Source organism: Oratosquilla oratoria, chromosome 12, assembly GCF_046742065.1.
Source record: "Oratosquilla oratoria isolate Oo_2021 chromosome 12, ASM4674206v1, whole genome shotgun sequence".
In the NCBI taxonomy this organism is placed as follows: Eukaryota; Metazoa; Arthropoda; class Malacostraca; order Stomatopoda; family Squillidae; genus Oratosquilla; species Oratosquilla oratoria.
In genome coordinates, this window is record NC_134788.1 from 36,305,570 (window position 1) to 36,332,025 (window position 26,456).

Here is a 26,456-nt window from a genome sequence, read left to right on the forward strand (position 1 = left end):
CAGATAGTTCAACACTGAGAGCACACAAACATAATCAATAAAGATCAGTAAAAGTGGCCTTTCATTACTTGGATGAAGTAATGTTAAAGAAAATATTAGTCACACTGATAAGACCAAGATTGGAGTATGCTGCAACACTATGGACACCCAGCACAAAAAAGAATGTGAAGAAATTATAAAGGATGCAAAGAGCAATGACAAAGATGGCACCAATAATTTCAAAATTGACATATGAACAAAGATCATCCAAACTGGAACTACCAACCCTGGAACAAAGAAGAGAAGGAGGAGATCTACTGGCCATTTACAGAATCATGAAAGGCATGGAAGTTTAAAAAGAAGATTTATTAAAGGGGGATAAAAGAAAAACAAGAGGACATGAAAAGAAACTCAAAAAGGGTAGTTATAGAAGAGATCTGAAAAAGAATAGTTTTCCACACAGAGTGGTGGACGTCTGGAACAAACTGGAACAAAAAATAGTATGTATAAAAACCATACAAGAATTTAAGAACAAACTAAATGCTGAAAGATACAAAGACACGTCACTGTGAGTATAGCTCCCTTCCTGTATAATACAACTGGGTAAATACAGCATATCTGGGATGAAGTGCCTCTGACAGAAGCTGGTGAGGGCATCTGGTTTCTTATGTAACTGGTGTTATAACCTCCTGAAAATGAGGGCTAAGTCTTCATTTGGGCAAAACATGTTAATGTGGCATGAAGAAGATTGACAGGTTTTGGAAAATGAGAAGCAGGAAGATCTCTGCTCTCTGTCTTACAGGAACCTCACTAACAGGTAATCATCATTGGTCCCAGTAAATCTATCTCGAGTGTAATTATTATATATTATTATTTTCATGTCACTATTTCCACTGTTGTATTTTCTGGAAACCATGACTTTATGAAACAAAAATTGCCCAGTATTAAAAAAAAAAATTAGCTTTAAGATTCACTTGGATAAATACCAAAGTTATATACTGTAATGTCATCAGTTAATTTGTTCACCTGAGCTTGCTTTGCCATTGTAACCATCCTAGGATCATTACAAATTTTTGGACCAAAGAAATAAAGGGCTACAGTTACTGGTTATTAAAAGACTGTTTTGAATTCTAACAATTTTATTTAATTTGGATGGTTTTAAATCTATAGTTTTTACTATTGGGTACAATGTTTTCCATATAATTGTTAAACTCAATTAAAACAGGTGACTTTGCTCCCTACGACAATAACATTGAGCTTAAATATAAGTACTCTTCAGTACTAGACCAAAGATCAAACTGTAACATGAACTTGGAATCAACGACATTGTAAGAACAAAGAGATTATCAGATTCAAACCACTTTTCTCCAAAGTCTCAAATTTCCACAATAAGAACCCTACCCTGTTTATTACCATATGTACTACTCCCAAACAGCCACCCGATCAGGAGACTGCTTCTCTTTCTTTACATTCACCACTGATTCCTCCATTTTGACATTCACTGTTGGTCCCTCAATTTTGGCTTTCTCCACCAGTTCCTCCACTATGAATTTCCTTGATGATTCCTTCATTCTAACCTCCATCAAATCAGATGCCACTACTGCATCTGAGATCCCATCCATGACAACCAAATTCTCAGGCACTTCCTCTTTGATCTTTCTTGGAATATACAATCCAGTGGTAGATGGTGCTTCCATTTTTACCTGATTACTGGACCCGCATGATGAATCAGAAACACTGGAACTTCCAGAGAGAACCTCCAAATTACAATTCTTGAAAATCTCATGATCACAATAATAATTCTTAAGTACTTCACCTATACTTGTGTGGGTCTGAAAATGAATTGTCAGTTGCGATATCTCAGAAAATGAAGCATTACACAGAGGGCATTTATGAACCTTTGTATGGTCCTCGGCCCTTTTGAGGGGTTTTTCAACATTATGTGTTCTGACGACATGCTTGTACAGGGTGCCAGACACAGCAAAGGAAGCACTGCAGTGGGTGCATTTGTAGGGCCGCTCCCCCGTGTGTGTCCGCATGTGTTTACTAAGACTACATGACAAGGAAAACGAAGCCTCACAGTGCGTACATTTGTAAGGTCGTTCACCCGTGTGAGTTCGAATGTGGATTTTCAGATCATGGGAGCGACAAAAGGAGGCCTCGCAAAAGGTACATTTGTGAGGTTTTTCCCCTGTGTGAGTCCGGATATGCCTTCTTAAGCAAGACGAGTCGGAATACGAAGCCCCACAAAGAGCACACTTGTGAGGCTTCTCGCCTGTATGAATCCGATGATGCCTATCCAGACTGCCCGACTGAGAAAATGAAGCTCCGCAAAGAATACATTTAAAAGGTTTCTCCCCCGTGTGGGTTAAAATGTGTCTATTAAGCCGAGAGAGGTGAGTAAACGAAACTTCACAATAAGTGCACTTATGAAGTTTTTCGGGACTTTTATAACCTTTTCCACCTGTATCTGTCTGATAATGAATCTGTAATGCTGAAGACTTGGGTGATGAATCCTCACATATGGCTGAAGAATTCTCACTAGTATGACTTTCCACATCCCTACTTACAGATGATGCCTCCTCAATGGATGACTCTGACATTCTTTAGTATCCTTTGTACCTTAGGGGGAAAAAGACACATATCAATACCTCCTAGGTAATTTCACTAACATGATCAAATTATCCTAAGAATAGATTTTAAAACAATCTCTTATACACACACACACACACATATATAATATATATATGTATATATGTGTATATATATATAATATATATATATATAATATATATATATATATATATATATATATATGCACCAAACCCAAACATTATTATTACAATTATAATTTTTCCTGACGGATTATGAAAGTATATCCCAACATATAAGAACAAATTTGGAATGTTATGGCAGTGTAGAACACTAACAAAATTAGACAAGGCAAAGACAATACATTAAACTATTAAATTCCACACGAGAAAATCCTTTGTAAACCAAATCATCAATCACCACACAAAATATATGTGCATAAACTAAACTATAAAAGAGTCTGGGTAGGAATTATATAATTTCCAAACAGAAGAGACAAGTGAGATGTATTATAGTACAAGGTGTGCCATCATTATTTGCAAATTAAAGAATTTTTTTTTATAAGAATGAGAAAAATATGAAACAAGCATAACTTCAAAACAGATATATCTGGTGTAATAAATGTTAGCCTACACAAAACCTTAAGCTAAATCACCCTATTCTCCACTCACATAATATGTTGTATCAGTTTTCTCTTGCAGGAAACTATAGTCCCAAGGTTGGCAATAGCTCCAAGGTTGGCCCAAAGTTGCTCAAAGGAGAAATTTTGTATTATTTGGACACTGTTAGTGTTGGGCAATGTAAAACTATGTGTTCTGTGTCATCTGTATGGTGCATGTAGTTTGGACAAACTGATTCTGCCATATAAAAAAAGAACACCCCCATGCCTCACACTATCAATTCCTAGAAAACAACATAGTATTTTTTTTTTCCTGAGTGACTCATTGGCCTGCACAGTGGCTGTTGCTGGTGATTTAGAAGATGCAGGTCTCCTGCAAAAAAGATCTTGAGCAACAAATTGACTGGATGATTCTATATTGATACTCTTTCAATGCTGGATGTTGACCTGATAGAAACCAGGTTAGACTTGTAAAAGGAGTATATTCAAGAGAGATCTTGGGCAACAAATTGACTGGATGATTCTGTATTGATACTCTTTCAACGCTGGATGTTGACCTGATTGAAACCAGGTTAGTAAGACTTGTCAAAGGAGTATATTCTTTCTCATGCACACATTTACACTAGCATAACAATTAAATAGAGCTATTGGAAAAAAAAAAAATTATACCTCATACACACCAATGGTCTTCTTTCCCTTATAATGGGTATGAATAAATTAAAGCACAATCCCATCACAATACTCCTTATTCACAGGCATGCAAATTCAGAGTTATTAGGGAAGACAACACCTACTCCAAGCTTTTTGTATTTGTATTTTATGGGATGGGAGCTATGCTTGTTGTGACCCATTTTCGTATCTCTCCACATCCAGTTTATTCTTGAAATCGTGTATAGTTCTGGCATTCACTGTTTCACAGTTCAATTTGTTCCAGACATCGATCACTCTGTGTGGGAAACTATTCTTTTTCAGGTCTCTTCTGTAATTGTCTTTCTTTAGTTTCTTTTCGTGTCCTCTTGTTTCTCTCTTGTCCCATTTTAATAGGTCATCTCTATTGAAAACTTCCATCCCTTTCATAATTCTGAAAATGGTCAACAAATCGCCTCTTTCTCTTCTCTGCTCCAATGTTGACAACTGTAATTTCTACAATCTTTGTTCATATGTCAAGTTTGATAGTGTGGGTGCCATTTTTGTTGCTGCTCTTTGGATTCTTTCTAATTTTCTTGTGTTTTCCTTTGTGCTAGATGCCCACATTGATATAGCATATTCTAATTTCGGTCTTATCAATGTAACAATTATTTTCTTAACCATCTCCTCATCCATGTAGTCGAAGGCCACTTTCATTGATTTTAATGGGTTGTAGGTCTCTCCAAATAACTTATTTACATGTTTGTCAGGTGTCAAATCACTTGAGATGATTACTCCTAGGTCCCTCTCTGAGTTTACTTTTTTGACTACTTTGTTTCCAATTGTATATTTTCCCAAAACTCTATTTTTGCCTCTTCCAAATTCCATTATGTTACATTTCTTGATGTTAAAGTTTATTTCGTATTTCTGACTCTATTCCCATACTTTATCCAGGTCACCTTGTCGCGATCTGCAATCTTCTTCTGTTTTCACTCTCTTGAGTAATTTGGCATCATCAGCAAAAAAGTTCATGAAACAATTTACTCCTTCATCCATATCATTTATGTATGTGGCAAACATTAAAGGAGCCAAAACAGCCTTGTGGGATGCCACTTTTTACATCTTCCCATTTCAAATTTTTGTCTCTAAGTACCACTCTCATTTTTCTCCCAGTTAAGAAATCCTTCACCCATTCCAACAGTTTGCCTTGAATTCCTCCTATTTTTTTCAATTTTACTTATTAATTTTTTTTGTGGTACCTTGTCAAATGCTTTCTGCAAATCCAAGAAGGCACAGTCTGCCCATCCATCTCTTTCTTGTATTATCTCAATTAGTCTCGAGTAAAAACAGATTAGATTTGTGGTGCACAATCTTTCACTTCTAAAACCAAATTGTTTGGGATTTATTATTTTGTTTTTTCCAAGTGTTTGGTCCATCTACTCCTGATAATCTTTTCGCATATTTTTGCTACTGTACTTGTGAGGGACAACGGTCTAAAGTTTGTAGGATCTTCTCTATTTCTTCCTTGATGTATTGGTACTATGTTTGCATCTTTCCAATCTTGCTGCACCTTTCCCTCTTTTAGTGAGAAGTCTATTATCTTGTGTAGTTTATCTGTCAGTTCATTTATACACTTTTTCAGTATCCAATTTGCAATTCCATCTGGTCCGTGTGACTTTCTGACATCTAGGCTTTTTATTTGGTCTTTTATTTCACTTTGTGTTATTTTTATTTCCTTCATCATGGGTGAACTTTCTAGATGTCCATCCTCCCAGGGTTGTGAGCTCTCGATTGTAAAAACAGACCTGAAATGTCTGATCATAACTTCTGTCATCTATGTATTCTTTGTCTCTTTCACGCAATTTTACTATATCATGCTTATCCTTTAGTTTGTCATTTATATATCTGTAAAAGAGTTTCGGTTGATTCTTACATTTGTCTATGATATCCCTTTCATATTCTCTTTTTTCTTTCCTGCGTATGTTTACATATTTGTTTCCAAGTTTTTTATATGTTTGCCATTTAGAGGTTTTCCTGTCTTTTTTCCATTTTTTCCAGGCTTTATCTCTCCTGGCCTTTGCCTCACTACATCTTTTGTTGAACCAACATTTTATATAAATCTCTTTTTGTTTCTTTTTTGGTACATACTTGTTAATTCCTTCTTTGTACTTTTCTTTAAACATGTTCCATTTGTCTTCCATATTTGTTTCCTCTTTAGAGAACCTATCCCAATTTGTGTTTCAGAATTTTTTTCTTAGTTTTACAAAGTCCATTTTGTTGTACATAAATCTTCCTTCTCTATGTTTATCATTTCTATCTATGTTGTTCTGTTCTTATAATTCAAACTATATTAGTATGTGGGCACTTCTTCCAATTGGTGTTTTATACTCCATTCTGTTCACAATATCTGGTTCAGAAGTTAATATTAGGTCTAGTCTCAATGGTTCCTCATTGTTTCTATATCTAGTATTTTCTTTAACCCATTGTGTTAGGGTGTATTTGATGGTCATATCTAGTAGAATGTTGCTCCAAAGTTCATCTCCCCTTTTAACCATCATTTCTTCCCAAATTATGTCTTTTGCATTAAAATCACCCATGATTACTGTTTCCACCTTCTTTCAATAACTTGTTTAGCACCTTTATTGTTTCTTCCAATAATTTGGAATTTTCGCTATCTGACCACGCATGGGTTTTTGGTGGTACTACCACAAATTTTCTGCTTTTCATCTTTTTGTTGGCAATTTTAATCATAATTATTTCTACATTGTCTTGACCTTTAATAATCTTTGTCACATTTAAACCTTTTTTGGTCAATATCATGAAAACCTCCTCCTTGCTTTTCAGTTCTATTTTTCACCCAGTGGTTATATAGACCATGTCCCACTATACTTGTTGATAGCAGTCCTTTCAATTTTGTCGCTACTATGCCCATATTAGGTTTTTCTATTTCTAGATAGTCATTTAGTTTGTTGATTCCAGAGATCATACCATTGATATTTGTGTATACCACTTTTATTTTCATTTTTTCTTTTCTTTTTTGGTTTAGGTTTCCATTCTTTTGATGTACTGTTTTTTCAGTCTCAAGTACAGCACTCTCCAAAAAAACTCATTTTTTCCCGTCTCTGTTCTCTTTTCATTCCAATCATTTGTTTAAATTCTGAGCACTTTGTCTTTCTCTTTTTCCTCATCACTTATTTCCTTTTGTATTTTTATATTTTTTAATGTCTCGCTATAAGCCAGTTTGACCGCTTTTGATAATACTTCCTCTGCCATCATTTGTGTTTCATTTTTAGAGGTCTATGATGTTTTTCTTTCGAGTATTTGCCTATCCTGTGTATTTCGTCGATTTCTTTATCGAGATTTTGATCTTCATCCTGTATTTCTTTCAGAATTTCTTTGACTAATTCCTTCTCCTTTTCTTTTTGGTATCTATACATATCATGCTTTTCTTGTATGTCATGGACCATAATGCACTTGCCTTTGTCAACTGTATCTCTCATCAAATTTTCCTTTTCTTTGATTACTATTATGTTTCTTTTGTATTTTCTTCCATCTGCTCTTTTAATATTTTTCTAAATGTATCCACCCAAATGTACTTCAACATTTCTGGGTGAAGGTGGGCTATGTCTATGTGGCATAAGAGAACACACTCTTGGTTCTAAGGTTTCCCTTAAGATTCCCACAAAATATGGAAAATATATATGCAACAGTGTGACAGGCTACAATGCACACCTGCTCATTCTGTATGAGTGTAGTGGTTAAAATCCACCCACTCAGAAATAGATCAAAATCAATGGTAAACCAATTATGTTCTTCACCTCTACACTCCGAGGCACATCGCACGTCTGGCAGCATTAGCTGCCCGACGTGCGATGTTGTGTCACAATCGCATGATAGAAAATAAAGTCAGTGCTCAATCGTTCGTTCTCTTTCACCCGTGAATTTTGATAACCATAGAAAATATAGTGAAGCCAGTTTAGAGAGAATGAAGGTTACGTAGGTGCGACTACAATAAATATAATCAAGACGCCGACGTCGGCATCATCGTGTACCCACTTGCTCCTCATGACGCCTACGTAGGCGTCACTGTATGGAAGTGGTTAATGTGTATGCTGGGATGGTTGACCATAAGAACATGAGAATGAAGGAGACTGCTAGAGACCATATGGCCTACACTAGGCAGCTCCGTATCCATCAACACCTGTCATCCCCATCCATAAAGTTGTCTAACCATTTCTTAAAACAACTGATAGTTTCAGCGCTTACTACATAGTTACTAAGTCTATTCCATTCGTCGACCACCATTAGTAAACCAATTTTTGCCTATTTCCTTCTTAAATCTAAACTTGCCCAGTTTAAAACCATTATTACAAGTCCTGCCCTGTTGTTTTAATATGATGACCTATTTGCACCCTTGTTAAAGCCTTTGATCCACTTGAACACCTCTATTAGATCACCCCACACTCTGCGTCTTTCCAGGGAATGTAAGGTGCCTAAGTCTCTCTTCGTAAGGCAAATTTCTTAGTCTATGTATCATTTTGGTCATTCTTCTCTGTACTGATTCTAGTGAGTTGATGTCCATTCTGTAGGACGGAGACCAAAACTGTACCACATAGTCAAGGATGGGTCTAACTATCACTAGATAGAGTTTGATAATTATCTCCGCACTTCTATTCTTTACTGTCCTAGCAATGAAACCTAATACTCTGTTAGCTTTATTCTTGGTGCTAATGCACTGTTTCCTGGTTTTAAGGTCCAGACTCACTAGAACTCCCAAGTCTCTCTTGCACTCAGTTTTCTCTAAAAGCATGTTATCTAAGCTGTATCTATTTTCGGGGTTGTATAGCCCTACATTTAACACACTACATTTAGAGATATTGAAGTTCATTTGCCATTTCACCGACCATGTGAACAATTTGTTAAGATCATCCTGCAGAATCTTTGCATCGTCTCCTGACCTAATTAGGCATCCTATTTTAGTGTTGTCTGCAAACTAACATCACTATCCCATTGTCTAAGTCATTTATGTACAAAATGAACAACAAGGGACCTAAAACCAAGCCCTGGGGGACCCCACTAATAACACTGCCCCACCTAGATTTTACTCCATTTATGGTGACCCGCTGCTTTCTGTTACTAATCCAAGCTCTAGTCCATTCTAACACTTTTCCTCCTATGCCATAGGCTTTGATTTTATTTAGTAGTCTCTGGTGTGGCACCTTGTCGAATGCTTGGCTAAAGTCAAGGTAAATAACATCGTAATTATTGTTGTTATCTGACGCCTTATATACTTTAGTGTAAAAGGATAGCAGATTAGTCACACATGACTTACCCTTGGAGAAACCATGCTGTGAATCGCGAATTAAATTGTCTTTTGATGTGTTCTCTGAGTCTATTTACTATTACTGATTCAAGCATTTTTACTATAACCGATGTCAAACTGATTGGCCTGTAGTTGCATATAGACGATCTATCTCCCTTATAAACAGAAATGTTTGCCTGCCTCCAAGCAATATGCACAAAACCAGTGTCTACCGATTTATTAAATATTTCAGTTAACTGGTTGCAGATTTCAAATTTACACTTCTTAAGCATTCTCGGAAAAATTTCGTCTGATCCCAGGGATTTTGTAGCTTTAAGTTTTTCAATCTGCTTGACTACTTCTTTACTAATGCTGATATTAGATAGACTACTTTCTTCATCCCCACTGAAAATCGGATCGCAGTCAGGTACTTTAACCTCTCATTAGTAAACACCGAAAGAAAATAATTGTTAAACTCCTCACTCATTTTTTTCTCCAATTCTATCATGACATTTTCATCATTTTTAATTGGTTTCTTTATTTTTTGTTCAATAGAGGTGAAAGAAACCCTTTGGGTTGGATCTTGCTTGACTGGCAACCTTAATTTCATAATTATGTTTCACTGTATGTGTATTCTTTTTAACCAGCTTTGCCATTTTGTTATATGTTGACCTAAGGTGTGTTTACCAATTTTAAATTTTTATGTTAAGTCCTCTTTTCATTCCAATCCCATGTTTCAATCTGTCCATCATCCATTTAGGAGTATTACTATTTTTCCGTATCGACTACAGGGGTATAAATGTATTTTGTGCCTTAATAATTATATCAGATTGCTATACATTTCATATAAATTGCTGACCTGTCTGTTGAGCCCCCACCCCCGAGTGACCTGACCCAAGGTATGCATATTACCCTCCGTGACCCGACCCCTGGTCTTGTACCGAGACCTGACCGCATCAACAATGTTCGAAACGTCTGTATAACATTTCATATTCAATTTCAAATAGGCTTTTATATTGTCAAAGTTTGCTCTCCTGAAGTCTGGTACTTGGACATTATTCATACTTTTTAATTCTTCCCAAATAATATTAAATCTTATTTCTTGATGATCGCTAGAGCCTAGACCAGAGGTGGGGAACCTGCGGCCTTAAGGCCGCATGTGGCCTTCCGGGCCATCAAGTGCGGCCTTTGATATACATATTATTTTTTTAAGAGACCTTGAATATTTTTTAAGTCTGAAATCATTATACACCTGAAACTTATAATATACACCACACACATAGACGAAAGCAAAGTTAACCGTGTTCAGTGATGTCACTCCCAGAAATTGGAACGATTTTTATACATATGTATATTTTTAAAATGAAAAAAAAAAAAATTAAACTGAATTTTTAGGGAGGGGGGTGGAAAACTTCCACCGTCCCCTAAAAAGGGATAAAATAATTGAAAAAAAAAAATAATAATAATTTGTTCAGTGCGGCCTCTATGTGGGACAATGAATTGTAAGGTGGCCTTCATGCACAAAAAGGTTCCCCACCCCTGGCCTAGACTATCTCCCATTTTTACATTACTCATTAGGTGCTCATTATTAGTTAAAAGTATATAGGTAATGGAAATATTATCTATACTCTGAACATTTAGGGACCTTCAAATTCAAGTTTGATATAAGAAAAAGTAGGATGTTACTTTGATTTAGCTCTGTAAAACTTCTCTAAATACATTTGAATACAAAGTAAAACATATTGGGTGGACTTGGAAGCTCTTAGAGTGGATGTTTCTTGGGAGGAAAATGAAAATAACCTGTAATAAACCTTGTATACACAAATGGCTATCTCTTGTATAAGGAAGAAAAAGCCCCTCGTATATACAGAGAATGCACAAGTCACAGAAGGTATTGTCAACTACATGAATGTGTTTGCGATTGAGGCCAACGTGAAGATAAGAATAACAGATAAGAGCTTATTAAGAACCTTGTATATACATATATATACCAAGGCTTTTTCCCCCTTATAAGGGGGGTAGCCAAAAAGAAAAATGCATAAAATAATTCCCACCCATTCCATTTCCCTGAATACACTCCACACCCCTCCCTCTTATCTTAGCACCTCTTGGATGACGGGTTATCCCTGCACCTTGTCCACTGCCCTGGGTCAGAAGCAGTGTCGCAAGACACAGCACATCCACAGCAAGGCCGCTTCATTAAATTGGCGACACCCCCCCCCTCTCCATCCCCCCATGCATAAAAGGAGAAGACGGGGAGAAATCCCTTCAGGCTGTGTCAAATTTTGCTCACACATACTACCTCACCCCCCATTCCACCTCATGCATCACAACATCATCCATATACAACCATTCTCCATTCACCCCTGTCTTCTGTCCTCTCCCGTCCTTCCTCAACAGACATTCCCCTCTTCCCCAAAGCCCCCTTCACCCCATCCATCCACCTCATCCTAGGACGTCCCCTCATGTTCACTCCCTCCACATCTGCCTTCCACACCTCTTTTACTAGTCTTTCCTCACTCATTCTTTCCATGTGTCCAAACCATCCAAATACTCTTTCATCAACCCTATCTCCCAGCTCCCTTTCCACCCCCATTCTCCTCCTCACCTCCTCATTTCTCACTCTATCTAGCCTAGTAACCCCCATCATACTTCTCAGACACCTCATCTCAAACACATTCAATATCCTTCTCTCTTCCTCTCTTATGTTCCATGTTTCTGCCCCATACAGGGCTGTTGGCACAATCACTCCTTCATACAGTCTCCTCTTAGCATCCATTCCCAAATGTCTATTCCTCATCATAAGAACCTTGTAGTCAAATTGAAATAAAATTTATGAATAGATGGAATTAGAGCCAAACTTTATTTTCATGAAAATAAGTTTCTTTAGGTTAGTCTCTTGCAGAAGATCTGTGACCATAGAAAATGGTGCGAGACCATACAGCTGCCAGAAGGATGACCTACACCAAAGATTATCAACCTATTATGTATCACATACTTATGTATAGCTGTCCTTTAATCTCCGGAAGACCACTTCAACACTGAATTAAATTGTTATGCATACACTGACTACTGCTTCTTTTAGGTTGTGACCCTACTTATGAACTTCTTTGACCCTCTGAGGATTCATGGGACCCAGATTGAGAACCACTTATCAACCCCCCCCCCCCAATGTTGAGAAATCAAAACAAATGAGTTTGAAATATGGGGAATATATATATGTGTGTATGTGTTTTTTTAAAGTCTAATTCATTCCTATAGAACTCACCCAATTAAATACATAAAAAAGTTAAAGTGGATAGTATTGAAAGCAAATTGTTGCAATAATTGGGAAATCTAGGAGGAAAATACCAGTAAACTGAGATCACTCTGAATGGAATGTGATAAGTGGAGCCCTAAAAGTATTGATACAAGATCAATCTTGTTCCTCATATATATAAATAACCATAATAAACAGTACATTAATTTAAATCCATCTGTTAGTGTACCCCAAATTCAAACCAGACAGCCCATGCTGACTACCACTTGCCCTAGTAGACCAAACATAAAGGCAATGGCTTCAGCTGCAATTAGGCACCTCTCAGCATACGTTCTTCACCAATGATAACAATTATAGACTGCATGTATGTTACTTCAATGCACACTAACATAAGAGGGAGGTATCTAGTTAATTAGGTCATGTGCCTAAAAAGGAAAATAAAATATTCCCGACATACTGAATTCGAGGGGACTACCCTGTGTCCTTGTAGATTGGAAAATCTTGAATTATTTTTAATAACCATGCCCACAAATGGTTACAAATAAACTTGAAGTTCATATATACCAATATGATTCAGCACTGAACAAAGTATCTTGACATGCAAAGATGAACTAATACAACAGAAGAGCAGGATAGTTGGGTCATGACACTTCAATGACAAGACCAAAATTGAATACAAATTATAAGATTAAAAGGCACATAATATAGAAAAATAAATGTGGTTAAAAAAATTACCTATTTCAGATACTGAAGTCCATTAACACATGGCAATAATAAATGCACTACACATCAATCCAAAGAACTGTAGCAAGTCACTTCATTATGATGTATTAATGCTTTACCAGCTACCAATATGTCACGGTGACACAACACATAACCTGTTATAAGAAAAGAAAGAAAAAATAAATGCAGTTTTAATTCATTACCTCAACTACGCCTATCATATATCATTTATTGCAGTAATATACAATATATTTTCATAATACTTTGGTACAATGTATGTGTTTGAGATGCTCAGGAGAACCACCTACCTAGTAAATTTGGTCTATTAGGTTAGGTTTGTAGCTCTGCTACAAGAGAAAAGTTGTCTTCATCTAGGTGTACAGAGGTCTGTGAAAAAAAGCCATATAGATTTCAGATGAGAATAGAGTATACCTCATGTCAATACTTATTGCAACAATCATACTACAGAACTCAAAATTTCTTGATCAAATCACATTATAGAAAAATAATGTCTCCCCTACTTTCATATATTTGATAAACTCTTACTTGCAATAACACTATGGAGGGCACAAACACCTTCAAAATCTCCCCCCCCCAACTTTTTTTTTTTTAGATTCCGTATTGGATTTCAGGGTCGAAAGTCCTGCAAAGTGTCATCACCCTTCCTTACCTAATCTTGAAGTTTCACTTCCATACATTATTCATCTAGATTTACTTAAGTTTGTTTTCTAAATCAATACTTTAGTCACATCTCAATAACAAATGCACAAAATCTTCACAAACAAGCATACATTCAAAGACTTACTTAAGTTTACATTTTGATGAAATCCATTCTTTTTGTACCATATACACCAAAGATTATGATACATAAGGGGACACCTTAACATACAGTACATGTACACACATTGTAACAAAAATGTGTTCCTTTGTCCATCATATAATATTCCCATTGATGGCAGTTCCATAGATTTTCTTGTCTACTGCTTGGCAATTTACTTTAAAGGAAGCTCCCTAATATTTGTGGGTTACAACATATTCTGCCTAACTGCATAAGGCAGCAATCATTGTGTAGATTTCCTGGCACCTGCCAAGCAGTCTTATTCAGCTGAAGAAAATCAAAATGCCCATTATTTGAGGGACAATCTGCTCTCTTAACATTCTATATAAAGTATACTAAGGATGCAAACCTTCCAGAAAGAAAACAGTACAATATTCTAGGTGGATATGAAAATCTATGAAAAAGAGAAATCTTGCAGTAAAAGTCTGTCATCAAACTTTTATATATATATATATATATATATATATATATATATATATATATATACACACACACACACGAACAAAGATTGGAGAAATTACATCTATCAACACTGGAAGAGAAAGAGGTGATTTGTTGACCATTTACAGAATTATGGAAGAGATGGAAATTCTTGATAGAGACAACTTATTAAAATGGGACAGAAGAGAAACAAGGGGACACGAAATGAAGCTAAAGAAGGAAGAAGGTCAGTTACAGAAGAGAAACAAGGGGACACAAAAAGAAGCTAAAGAAGGACAGTTACAGAAGAGATTTGAAAAAGAATAGCTTCCCACATAGAGTGATTGATGTCTGGAACAAACTAAATGGAGAAACAGTGAGTGCCAAAACTATACATGATTTTAAGAATAAACTGGATGTGGAGAGATACGAAAATGGGTCACTATGAGCATAGCTCTCATCCCGTAAAATACAACTAGATAAATACAACTAGGTAAATACACACACACATCAGAACCTGAAATTGTGGACAGAATATATTACAAAACAACAATAAGAAAGAGTGACCATATACTAATAGAACTGAAACTAAAAGAGCTAATGGACCTCAGAAGAAATGAGAAACATAGAATAGGAAGACCCATGTATAACAAAACGAATTTTGAGAAACTTAAAGAATTCTTTCGTAATGCAAACTGGGAAAAATTCCTATAGGAAAAAAAGATGGAATGGAAGAGAAATGGAATATACTAAAAGAAATTTATAATGAGGGAGTGAACAAATATGTACCATAACAAAAGCAAAAAAGAGTATACATAAAAAGCTGGTACAAAAAATGTAGTGAAGCTAAAGATAAAAGAGATAAAGCTTGAAAAAAAAAAAAAAAAACAGCAGCAAATGGCAAACATACATCAAACTAAGAAACAATTATGTAAAAATACGCAGAGATGCAAAGAGAAACTATGAAAAAGAAATAAAAGAAAAATGCAAGGAATATCCTAAACTATTTTACAGGTATGTAAATGGTAAACTAAAAAACAAACTAGAAATAGAAAAGCTGTGCTAGGGAAATTATGAGTATACAGAAGAACAAGAAATGGCAGAAGTTATGAGCAATCATTTCAAATCAGTATTCACAATTGGGAACTCAAATGTGAGGAGATAGAGAGACAGAAATCCTCCCCAATGAAGGAAATAACTGTAACAGAAGGAAATCAGCGACCAAGCAAAAAATCCTATGTCAGAAAATTGCATAGTGTGGATGGAATTGCGAAGTTGGATACTGAACGAATGCATAGAGGAGTTAACTGATAAAATATACAATATAATCAAATGCTCGCTCAAAGAAGGAAAGGTACTACAAGACTGGAAAAATGCAAATATTGTACCAATATATAAAGTAGGAAAGAAGAAAAATCCAACCAACTACAGACCAGTCTCACTAACAAGCACAATAGCAAAAAATATGTGAAAAAGTTATCAAAAGAAGATGGGTTAAACATCTAGAAGAAAAAACTATACTGAATCCAAATTAGTTTGGATTTAGACATGGAAGATCATGTACAACGAACCTGATCTGCTTCTATTTGAGACTAATAGAAATAATACAAGAGAGGGATCGATGGGCAGACTGTGCCTATCTAGACCTACAAAAAGCATTTGATAAGGCACCACACAAGACACTAATAAAAATAATAGAATCAATAGGTGGTATCGGAGGAAAATTATTGGAGTGGATGGAAGACTTGCTGACTGGGAGAAAAATGAGGGTAGTAATTACAGATAAATACTCGAAATGGGAAGAAATGATAAGTGGTGTCCTGCAAAGTTCAGTACTGGCTCCAATCATGTTTACCATATACATATATGACATGGATGAATAAGCAGAGTGTTATATGAATTTCTTCACAATGACACAAAAATACTAGAGTAAAAACAGAGGAGGATTGTGAATCATTACAGTTAGACCTGAACAAAATCTGGAAATGGACTCAAAAGTGGGAAGTGAACTTCAATATCAGGAAATGTAGTATAATGGAGTTTGGAAAAAGTAAAAACAGAATATCAAAACATTATAAAATTGGTGAAGAAGTAAAAAAAGTGAACTCAGAAAGAGACCTTGGAGCAGGCGCGGATATAAGGGGGGGGCCCAGGGGGCCCGGGCCCCCCCCTTTTGGCTTTGGCCCTTTGGCCCGATTTCATTTCAGTTCACTATTTCATTTTTATAATCCATGTTTAATCCATGTTATAATCCATTTTTATTATCATTGTATCATTTATGGAACCGCCGTCTTCTCTTTGCTTAGGCTGCAGTGTGAATAATCCTTTCAGTGTAATAACCTTTGCATGTTACTTTTAAGGCTACTATTATAGGTAATATCATAAAGTATAATGCTTACTGTCTTATATATATATTCTACATTTAAATTGAGGTCTAATGTCTCTAGGTCTCTAGCTATTAATTTCTTACTTTCAATAAAGTTTTGATAAGATACAAAATTCCTCTCTCATTTGAATCCGAAGAGAAACACTGGCACCTAGAGCAGATGGTTATGCCCATTCATTTAGGTCAGTCCGCCAGTTATTAACAAATAAGAATCCCGTGAGTGGAGAAACGGTAATGCTAATGCTCGTTAAACAACCGAAAATTCTGCCGTCGGGCCCCCCCCCAAACTTTGTTCCTAGATCCGCGCCTGCCTTGGAGTAATAATCAGCAAAGACATGACACCAGACAAACATATCAATAAAATAGCTGGAGAAACCTTCAACCTATTAAGATCAATTAAAGTAGCATTTGACTGTTTGGATGAGGAAATTATTAAAAAAAAATATTAGTTACATTAATAAGACCAAAACTGGAGTACGCAACACTATGGACACCCAGTACTAAAAAGAATATAAAGAAATTAGAATTAATACAGAGAGCAACGACAAAGTGGGCAACATCTCTTTCCAAATTACCAACCCTGGAGCAGAGAAAAAAAAAAGAGATCTACTGACTATAGAATCATGAAAGGAATGGAAATCCTTGATAGGAATGATTTACTAAAAATGGGACAATGGAAAAACAAGAGGACATGAAAAGAAATTCAAAAAGGGTAACTATAGAAGAGATCTGAAAAAAAAAAGCTTTCCACACAGAATGATGGATACCAGGAATAATTTAGATAAAGAAACTGTGTGTACAAACACTATTCAAGATTTTAAGAAAAAACTTGATGCTGAAAAATACAAAGACGGGTCACAACAAGCATAGCTACATTCCTGTATAATACAACTAGGTAAGTACAACTAGGTAAATACACACAAAATCAGGAAATGGACTCAAAAATGGGTAGTGAACTTCAATACCAAGAAGTGTAGTATAATGGGTATCAAGAAATTATGAAATTGGTGAAGAAGTAAAAAAAGTGAACTCTGAAAGAGACCTTGGAGTAATAATCAGCAAAGACATGACACCAGACAAACATATCAATAAAATAGTCAGAGAAACCTTCAACCTATTAAGGTCAATGAGAGTAGTATTTGGCTACTTAAAATGAGGAAATTATTAAAAAAATATTAGTTACACTAACAAGACCAAAACTAGAGTTTGCAGCAACGCTATGGACACCTAGTACTAAAAAGAATATAAAGAAATTTAGAAAGAATACATAGGGCAACGACAAAGTTGGCACCAACTCTCTCCAAATTAACATACAAACAAAGATTGTCCAAATTGGAATTACCAACTCTGGAGCAAAGAAAAGAAAGGGGAGATCTGCAGAATACTTATAGAATCATGAAAGGAATGGAAATCCTTGATAGGAATGATTTACTAAAATGGGGCAATAGAAAAACAAGAGGACACAAAAAGAAACTTAAAAAGGATAACTATAGAAGAGATCTGAAAAAAAAACAGCTTCCCACATAGAGTACTGGATACCTGGAATAATTTAGATAAAGAAACAGTGTGTGCAAACACTATTCAAGATTTTAAGAAAAAACTTGATGCTGAAAGATACAAAGACAGGTCACCAAGAGCATATCTCCCATCCTGTATAATACAACTAGGTAAATACACACAGTTGGGAAACAACAGATACACCTAGAGAAGAGACAATGAAGATAAAATGGGTGGAGGGTTAATATTTGTTGTGAGAAGTGAAGTAGTTGGAAAATGCATATCTGATTGAAGACAAGGATGAAACAATTCACCTGAAAAATAGAACTAAAGGGCAGAACAACAGAGATGTTATGGTGGCATGGTATATGTATGTATGTATGCTTACAAACACACTCAAAATTACTATACAATAGTTCACACAGAAGCAATTTTGAAAGAGGTGTAGTAAATACAAAGATAAACCAAAACTGTTTTATAGGTTTATAAATAGTAAATTGAGACCCAGGGAAATCACCAAGTTAAAAGTGGGTGGCGAAGTTTTTGAAGAGGCCTCAGCTCAGGCAGAATAATGTATGAAAGTTTCCAATTGGTCTTTACAAGAGTTTTTTTTTTTTTTTTTTTTGAGAAAAGCAAGAGGAGCACAAATTCAGGTTTAAAAGATATAAATGTAAAAGTGAGGGAAGTGTTCAATCTTTTGAGCTCATTGAATGTGACAAAACCTTCAGGATCTAACAGGATCTCAAACTGGATACTTAAAGAATGTGGGGAACAACTCGCAGACAAGATCCCCAGTCTTATTAAATGTTTATTGAAAGAAGGCATAGTGCTGCTTGATTGGAAAAGAACAAGTATTGTGCCAATTCACAAAAGTGGAAGTAAGGAGACACCACTATATTACAACCCAGTATCACTGATCAGCACAAGAGTGAAATTATGTGAAAGGATTGTGAAAGATCAATGGAGCAATTTTCTTGGAAAAGACCATTGTGACAGACAGACAGTCAGTTTGGCTTCAGGTCTAGAGGGTCATGTGTGGCAAACCTTTTAAGCTTTTACTCAAGATTGGTTGATGTGCTGCATGAGAGAGGGGTGGGTGGACTATGTGTACCTCAACCTAGAGAAAGTTTTTGATAAAGTACCTCACAGTTGACATTATTTTGTGGACATTGGAGCAGCACACTGGAGGACTGAGAAGTAAACTAGAATGGATAAAAAAAAAAAAGAAATTGAAGGGAAGATACATGAGGACAGTAGTAGAGGATAGATGTCAAGTTGGGAATCGGTAATGAACGGAGTACTTGTACCAATAATGTTTTTTGTCTATATCAATACCATGATGGAAAGTACAAGCTACACTAACATTTTTGCAGATGACACAAAAATCATATGAAGAGTGAAAAAGGAGGACTATAGACTATTGAGAAAAAAAAAAAAAAAAAATCTAGTTTTTTTTTTTCCATGGAGTTAAGAATGGGAAATGAAGTTAAACTATCCCTTGGGAAGTAAACCCATTAAAAAATCAAAAAATCAAAAGAGGAGACAATTTGGGAGTGTTGATGAAAGACAATCTGTCACCTGATAAACATATCAGCAGGATTGTGGGTCACATATATAGACTGCTGCAGAAGATTAAAGTGACTTTTTATTATATGGATAAGGAGATGATGAAAAAACTTATCAAACCCTGATCTGCCCAAAACTGAAATATGTGTCGGTAGTATGGTCCTCACACAGTGACAGATATAAACAAGATCAAGAGAATACAATGGGTAGCAAAAAAACTTGTCCCCAACCTGGCAGATAACCAAATGAGTATAGACTAAAAGCACTGGGCCTGCCAACTTTGAAAGACTGAAGAGAAAGAGGTGATATGATTACAGTATTTAGGTCACTGAAGGGGATAGATTGTATTGACAGAGATCTTTAGATTAAGAATGGGAGTGCTTTAAGAGGTCATGGAAGCAAATTATGAAAGACCACATATCTAAATAATGTAAATAAATACAGGGATCATGTCAAGATTAGTGAACCCAACATTTTCAAAACATTCTAAATTTTATCGCTGTATTAAATCTTTTATAACCTGCAAATAAAGTTAAATTACCTAACCCTACCTAACCTAATTTAGTAAGGATAAAATTTAGAATATTTTTAAAATGTTGGGTTTGCTGATCTTGACATGATCTGAAATACATAAATACTTGGAATTGATTATAAGGTGACATTGCCCAAGCTCAATACATGAATTGAAATCTAAATATGATAATACAAATCAAGGACATAGATTGAGTTGGAATTGTACTAGAATTTGAGGATACATATATTAAATTGGAGAGTAAATGGGACCCAACAAGCATTGTTCCTTTCCTGTTTTACTACAATTAGGTAAATACAGGTAGATTGTACTGTGAACAGTCCTTTCTTTTGTGGGAAACCTTAGAGGATATTCTCAGGTGTGGGTTTTGTTCTCTTCTGCCACACAGGCATGACTCGCTTTCATCCAGACATGCCGAGAAATCACATTACATGGATAAAGATATGATAAAAAACTAAAATAAAATAAAAAATAAACTAATTCAAGACAAGCTGGAATCTGCAGTAATGGTATGGTCCCTTCACAAAATAAAATATATAAGCAGGATTGAGAGGTTAATAAGCAACCAAAAACTTTCTCAGCCTTGCAGACAAGCTACATGAGAAGAGTAGAAAACACTATTCCTGCCATTATTGTATACAGTCAAAGAGAAAGATGATTTGATTGTGGTGCTTAGATCAGTGAAGGGATAGAAAAATTCAACAAAGAATATCTCTTGACTTTGGGTGGACATCATGATTCAAAGGGGTATTGAAAAAGATTATAGGTCTGGAATCCTCTCAAAAAGATATAGGTGTAACCATATATTAATCCTGACATAAGCTAATTGGAGACAAGGAGACAGGACCCAGTGAATTATTTTTTTTTTTTTCATATACTACAATTAAATACAATCCCAAATTCCACCAGGATGTATTGCCCTGATTGGTACTTGTTCTCCTGAACATGCCTAAATCTTATTCTTTCACAACAGACACAGTTACCTGAAATTTGTAGTTTTATTCATTGTTACTACACAAGAGGACATGGAAAGAAAAATAAAAAAACATAGCTATAGAAGAGAACTGAAGAAAAACAGTTTCCCACATAGAGTTTTGGACACTTGGAACAAACTGGATAATGATATAGTATGCGCAAAAACCATTCATGAGTTTAAAAACAAACTAGACACTGCGAGATACAATGGTGGGACATCACGAGCATAGCTCCCCTTCCCGCAAAATACAACTAGGTAAATACAACAGACACAGTTACCTGAAATAGGCAGTAACCCTTGACAAGTGAGGTGATGCCAAGGAAACTGGAAATGCATGCATGGCACCACAAAATAAAAGGAAAAATGGTCCCTAGTAAGGAAGGGTCAACTGAGACATGATACAACCATTTGCTACTGAAAAGGTGATGGAGATGAACAAAATAAACTAGCAACAACCACAATAAAAAGTGCTACCCAATACAGAGGGGTTAACTGAGGTAAACTACAACCCTACTGTTAGTAGAGGGGTCCCACAGAATTAAATACAATAGCCTGGCATTTACACTGGTGATGTCTCATCATTTTATTTAGTGCTAGGGGAGTGTGGGAAATTCTGGAAGAAAACGGGGTCTAAAATAATTGTGAAACTATTTGGTCAGTTTGTCCCTCAACCAAATAAACTTGAATAAAAAAACAGTAATAAAATCTGTAATACCATTCCTCATATCAAGAACCTATTTTCTCTCCAGTTTATCTCAGCTGAATAAAACTGTAAATATGTAAAAGCAAAATGTGTAAAAGCCACTGAACTGAACAGTTATCATTACCAAGTTACATACAAGATTCATTTCATGCCATGTGACAGTATATTATTATATGCAATAAATCAAGGTATCAATTAGCTTTAATTAGTATTCCTGATCATGATTTGGAAAGGTGCAGGAATCTGTACTAATATAAGTAAATTTTCAATTAATATTCATATAGTTATCATACTTGTAATATTTAATATGCAGTTTCCATTCTCTCATTTGTTACCTACAGCATTTCATGTAATATTTATCCACCAGAAACACAACTATTGTTAAAGTTATTACCAAAATTGTGGTGGAAGACAATCAGTATTTCGAAGTCAGGTTACTAATAATACGAAAAATTAAGTAGGGCCAGTTACGTATAATAATAATCTCTTCGAGTTCAACGCCCAATTACAACTTTGAACTTAAAATTTATATCAAAATCTTTAGATCAAATTTAATAGGTAAACTTTGAAAAAAAATAGCAAGCAAATTTTCATTGCTGCCCTCCCCATAATATAAATATATAAAATACGAGAATTCGTTAAATCGTCTCAGTCATTTGTGTCTAGGAAAGACAAATGTTCAAGATACAAATACTAAATCTAACGAGTCAACATAACCTACCTTTCTTTTTCTGCCTGAAAACTATGTTTATGCTTTATCATTATTTACATCTTCTATTCGTTGTTTTATTCATTGTTACTACATATAAACCCCCAAAAGACAATGAATGCTCAATGCCAATTATGATGTAATTTTTTAAATTTTATTTGGTCTATTCTCTGCAGGTTCCCAAAAAGAAAGTATCACCAAGACCAGCTACTTCATAAAATTAAAATCCTGCACTACCTGCCGTAAGAACACTTCTCTGTTATAAAGTTGCGTTTATTTGGAAACGAGTTGTTTTCTTTCACCCAAGAAATATAAAACTGTATAGGTACTAGAAACAATTGGGCGTATTATACGAAATCCTTGACCTGGTTTTTAGTTCGTCAAGGAACCGACAGAGACCGCCACTGTCGATGCATACAGAGGATCCCAGTCGTCTGTTGTGCCTCTGGTATCCCCGGGGCTAAACTTAAACCAATATGTGTTAAAACTATATATGAAATTTGATTATGTAAAATTCATGGCAGGGGAACGATACCATAAATGTGCCGAACTCATACTATCTTTATTTTCATCAAATTGTTGTCTAAAGTCCACAAAAGGTAATCGACTTCGAGAAAGTGCTTAGCTCCTGATAAACACATTAATTCTGAGGTAGAGGAGCGCTCACAAACTCAGCCTCTGTATTGCTCTGTTCAGCCATTAAGAGCACAATGGTTATCAAGGGATATTATTTGCTTCGAACTCTGGGACTGAGACAGTGGAGTGTCATTGTTCCATTTCGCTTCAGCGGCTGACCTAATGTGGTTTCGGCCTTGGTAGCCTAGATTTATAAGCCGATGACGATATCCCATAGGCAAGACTGTTATTGAGGTACTCGTAATCGAATACCTGGAAGAATGAAGCGAAGCCAACAGGACTTGAGACCAATTACAACCAAATTCTAAAGGGCTGGGTTATTTCGAACATTATCTGGTGCTATGGAAATTATACGTCATTTGAAGAAAATATATACGTCTGGTGTAAATTTATTCTGAATGTACAATTCATGTTAGTCATGTGTCAACCCTTACACCGCCAGGGTAATTTTGAGTTTGTTTTATTACATATAAACGATCTGAAGTATCCTAGACATGATATTTCCACAATAACACACAAACGTGTGTGTGCCGTGGAATTTTGACTTCTTTTCCAATCGCGTAAAATCGATTCTTTTGCGTCGTACGAGATATTAATATACATACATGTGTAAGTATATATATATATATATACATATAGTTATATATATATATTATATATATATATATGTGTGTATGATTATATAACATACATATATATATATATTATATATATGTGTGTGTGTATGTGTATATGTATATATATATATATAATTGTATAACATATATATATATTATATATATGTGTGTGTGTATGTGTATATGTATATATATATATATATATAATTGTATAACATATATATATTATATATATATATATATATATATAACATATATACATGTATGCACACATGTCTTGCCACTAATTACCTCAAAATCTAATACGGCTTACCAACAGTAGGATTATACTTGGTCTAAGGACTAAGATTTTTTTTTTTTTTTTCAACTGTATATCCTCCACCTTTTCACATAACCACCAACTGGTAACTACACCTCCCCTACTACAAAGAAAAATCACATACAAAACAGACACTTTAAAGATTCTTCCCAGAGAAATATGTATAGGAAGGCCAAAGGGATAGTGCCTGTCACTGTGTGTCTATGGGTTCCAAGTGAAAGAAGAGATAACAATGGCCATCAACCAATTGTTCCATTGCCCCGGGTGTATCTTGTAAAAGACCAGTAGTACTCGGATAATCAGCAATGACAATTGTTTCCTTGCCCCTGGTTTATCCTGTTAAAAACCTGTGGCACCAGTAATGGCCTCCAATGGTCATATTGAAAGGTAGTAACTATAGAGTGGTTGCACTGATGTCACAACTCGTCAGCTAACCCGGATGAGTGGTCATATTGGAGATATTGGAGCGTAAACAAACAGATCAGACGTGTATGTTACAGGCAAAGCTTTTTGGAAATTTAACTGTGTTATGATGTTTATAGGAAGACCATGTTTCAGCCCTGGCTTTTTAATTAGTTGGCCTGTCTATGAAAACCTCGAAACAGTCAATAATTACCACACACTTAGTTCCAAAATGTTTTCTAAATTCCATTGGCATTGTTTTAGCAAGTGTATCCCTGGATGGCCAAAAAACTAAAGGTTTCATCCTGACGTACATCACATCAACAACATCAAACAAGATCCTGCATACAGTTGAGTGAGAAACAGCAAATTCATAAGATAAAAATAAAGCTGACACATTCAGTCTTAACCTCATCATTGTCATAATCAACATCTGAAATTTGCTCATAGTTTTTTTTACAGGAAGGAAAGGTTCCAAATAAACAAAAAATTTCCACAAAATCTGGAATGTGGGAAATCCTGTGTAATATAACACTTTCTCATCTTTATCCTTAAATTCATCTACATCATACATATGTGACTGAGCTTCAACTTTGGCTCAAAGCTCAACATTTTCATATCTAAAATTTTGCAATTCCTCAATCATTGAAGACATCACATCTTCTGTCAGATCTGTCTGTGTTCCACTTCCTGGAGTAGTAGGTTGGACCTCTGTTGTATCCTTAACTTTATTAAGTAATAATAATGACTCGGCTGCAGCATAATCCTTTTTCTTTTTAAATCTGTCTTTTCGTCATTTAAACCTTAAGATTTCTGGAGAAGCAACTGGTGGTTTTGCTTTTGAACCAAGCATGTTTACTGAGGGTACCCAATTAGGACTGTCCCTTTGATACAATTCTGCCCTCTTCCCTGTAAAAATAAATATAATGAAAAAACAATAATTCTAGACTAAATATGACACATTTTCATACATATATACATATACCAAGGCTTTTTCCCCCTTCCAACGGAGGTAGCCAAAAAGGGAAAGGCATAAAAACACTCCCACCCATTTCATCCCTAAATACACTCCACACCCCTCCCACCCTCCCTCTCATCTGAGCACCTCCTGGATGATGGATGACGGATCATCCCTGCACCCTGCCCACCGCCCTGGGTCAGAAGCACTGTCGCAAGACACAGTACATCCACAGCAAGGCCGCTTCATTTAATCGGCGACCCCCCCTCTCCGTCCCCCTTTGCATATAAGGCGAGGATGGGGAGAAATCCCTTCGGGCTGCGTCAAAATTTACTCACACATACTACCCCACCCCCCTGCCCATTCCTCCTCATGCAGTCACAACATCATCCATATACAACCACTCTCCACTCACCTCTGTCTTCCGTCCTCTCCCTTCCTTCCTCAACAGACATTCCCCTCTTCCCCAAAGCCCCCTTCACCCCATCCATCCACCTCATCCTAGGACGTCCCCTCATGTTCACTCCCTCCACATCTGTCTTCCATACCTCTTTTACTAGTCTTTCTTCACTCATTCTTTCCATGTGTCCAAACCATCCTAATATTCTTTCATCAACCCTATCTCCCAAATCCTTTTTCACCCCTGTTCTCCTCCTCAATAATTCTAGACTAAATATGACACATTTTCATAGCACATATTAATCGAGACTTTGTTGATGAACAGATAATGTGTCAATTGTAAAATGTAAAGGTTAGATTTTTCACTAATTGAAATTAGAAGAAATAAACAAAGTTA

General features: G+C 35.7%; 1 protein-coding gene across 7 annotated transcripts; it reads right to left on the reverse strand.

Annotated features, from left to right (window-relative positions):
* Positions 1–1,107: 1,107 nt before the first annotated feature.
* On the reverse strand, positions 1,108–23,131 carry LOC143031404 (uncharacterized). 7 transcript variants are annotated; one of them, XM_076195176.1, is made up of 4 exons: positions 22,970–23,131; positions 13,410–13,488; positions 13,114–13,256; positions 1,108–2,601 (listed from the first exon to the last, which is right to left on the reverse strand). In XM_076195176.1, exon 4 carries the CDS (start codon positions 2,580–2,582, stop codon positions 1,401–1,403), a length of 1,182 nt encoding a protein of 393 aa, XP_076051291.1. In that variant the 5' UTR covers positions 2,583–2,601; positions 13,114–13,256; positions 13,410–13,488; positions 22,970–23,131; the 3' UTR covers positions 1,108–1,400. The 7 variants fall into 7 exon arrangements, with proteins under 7 accessions (XP_076051291.1, XP_076051290.1, XP_076051295.1 ...); XM_076195175.1 differs by having other exon boundaries at positions 22,966–23,131; XM_076195180.1 differs by having other exon boundaries at positions 23,094–23,119.
* Positions 23,132–26,456: the final 3,325 nt, after the last annotated feature.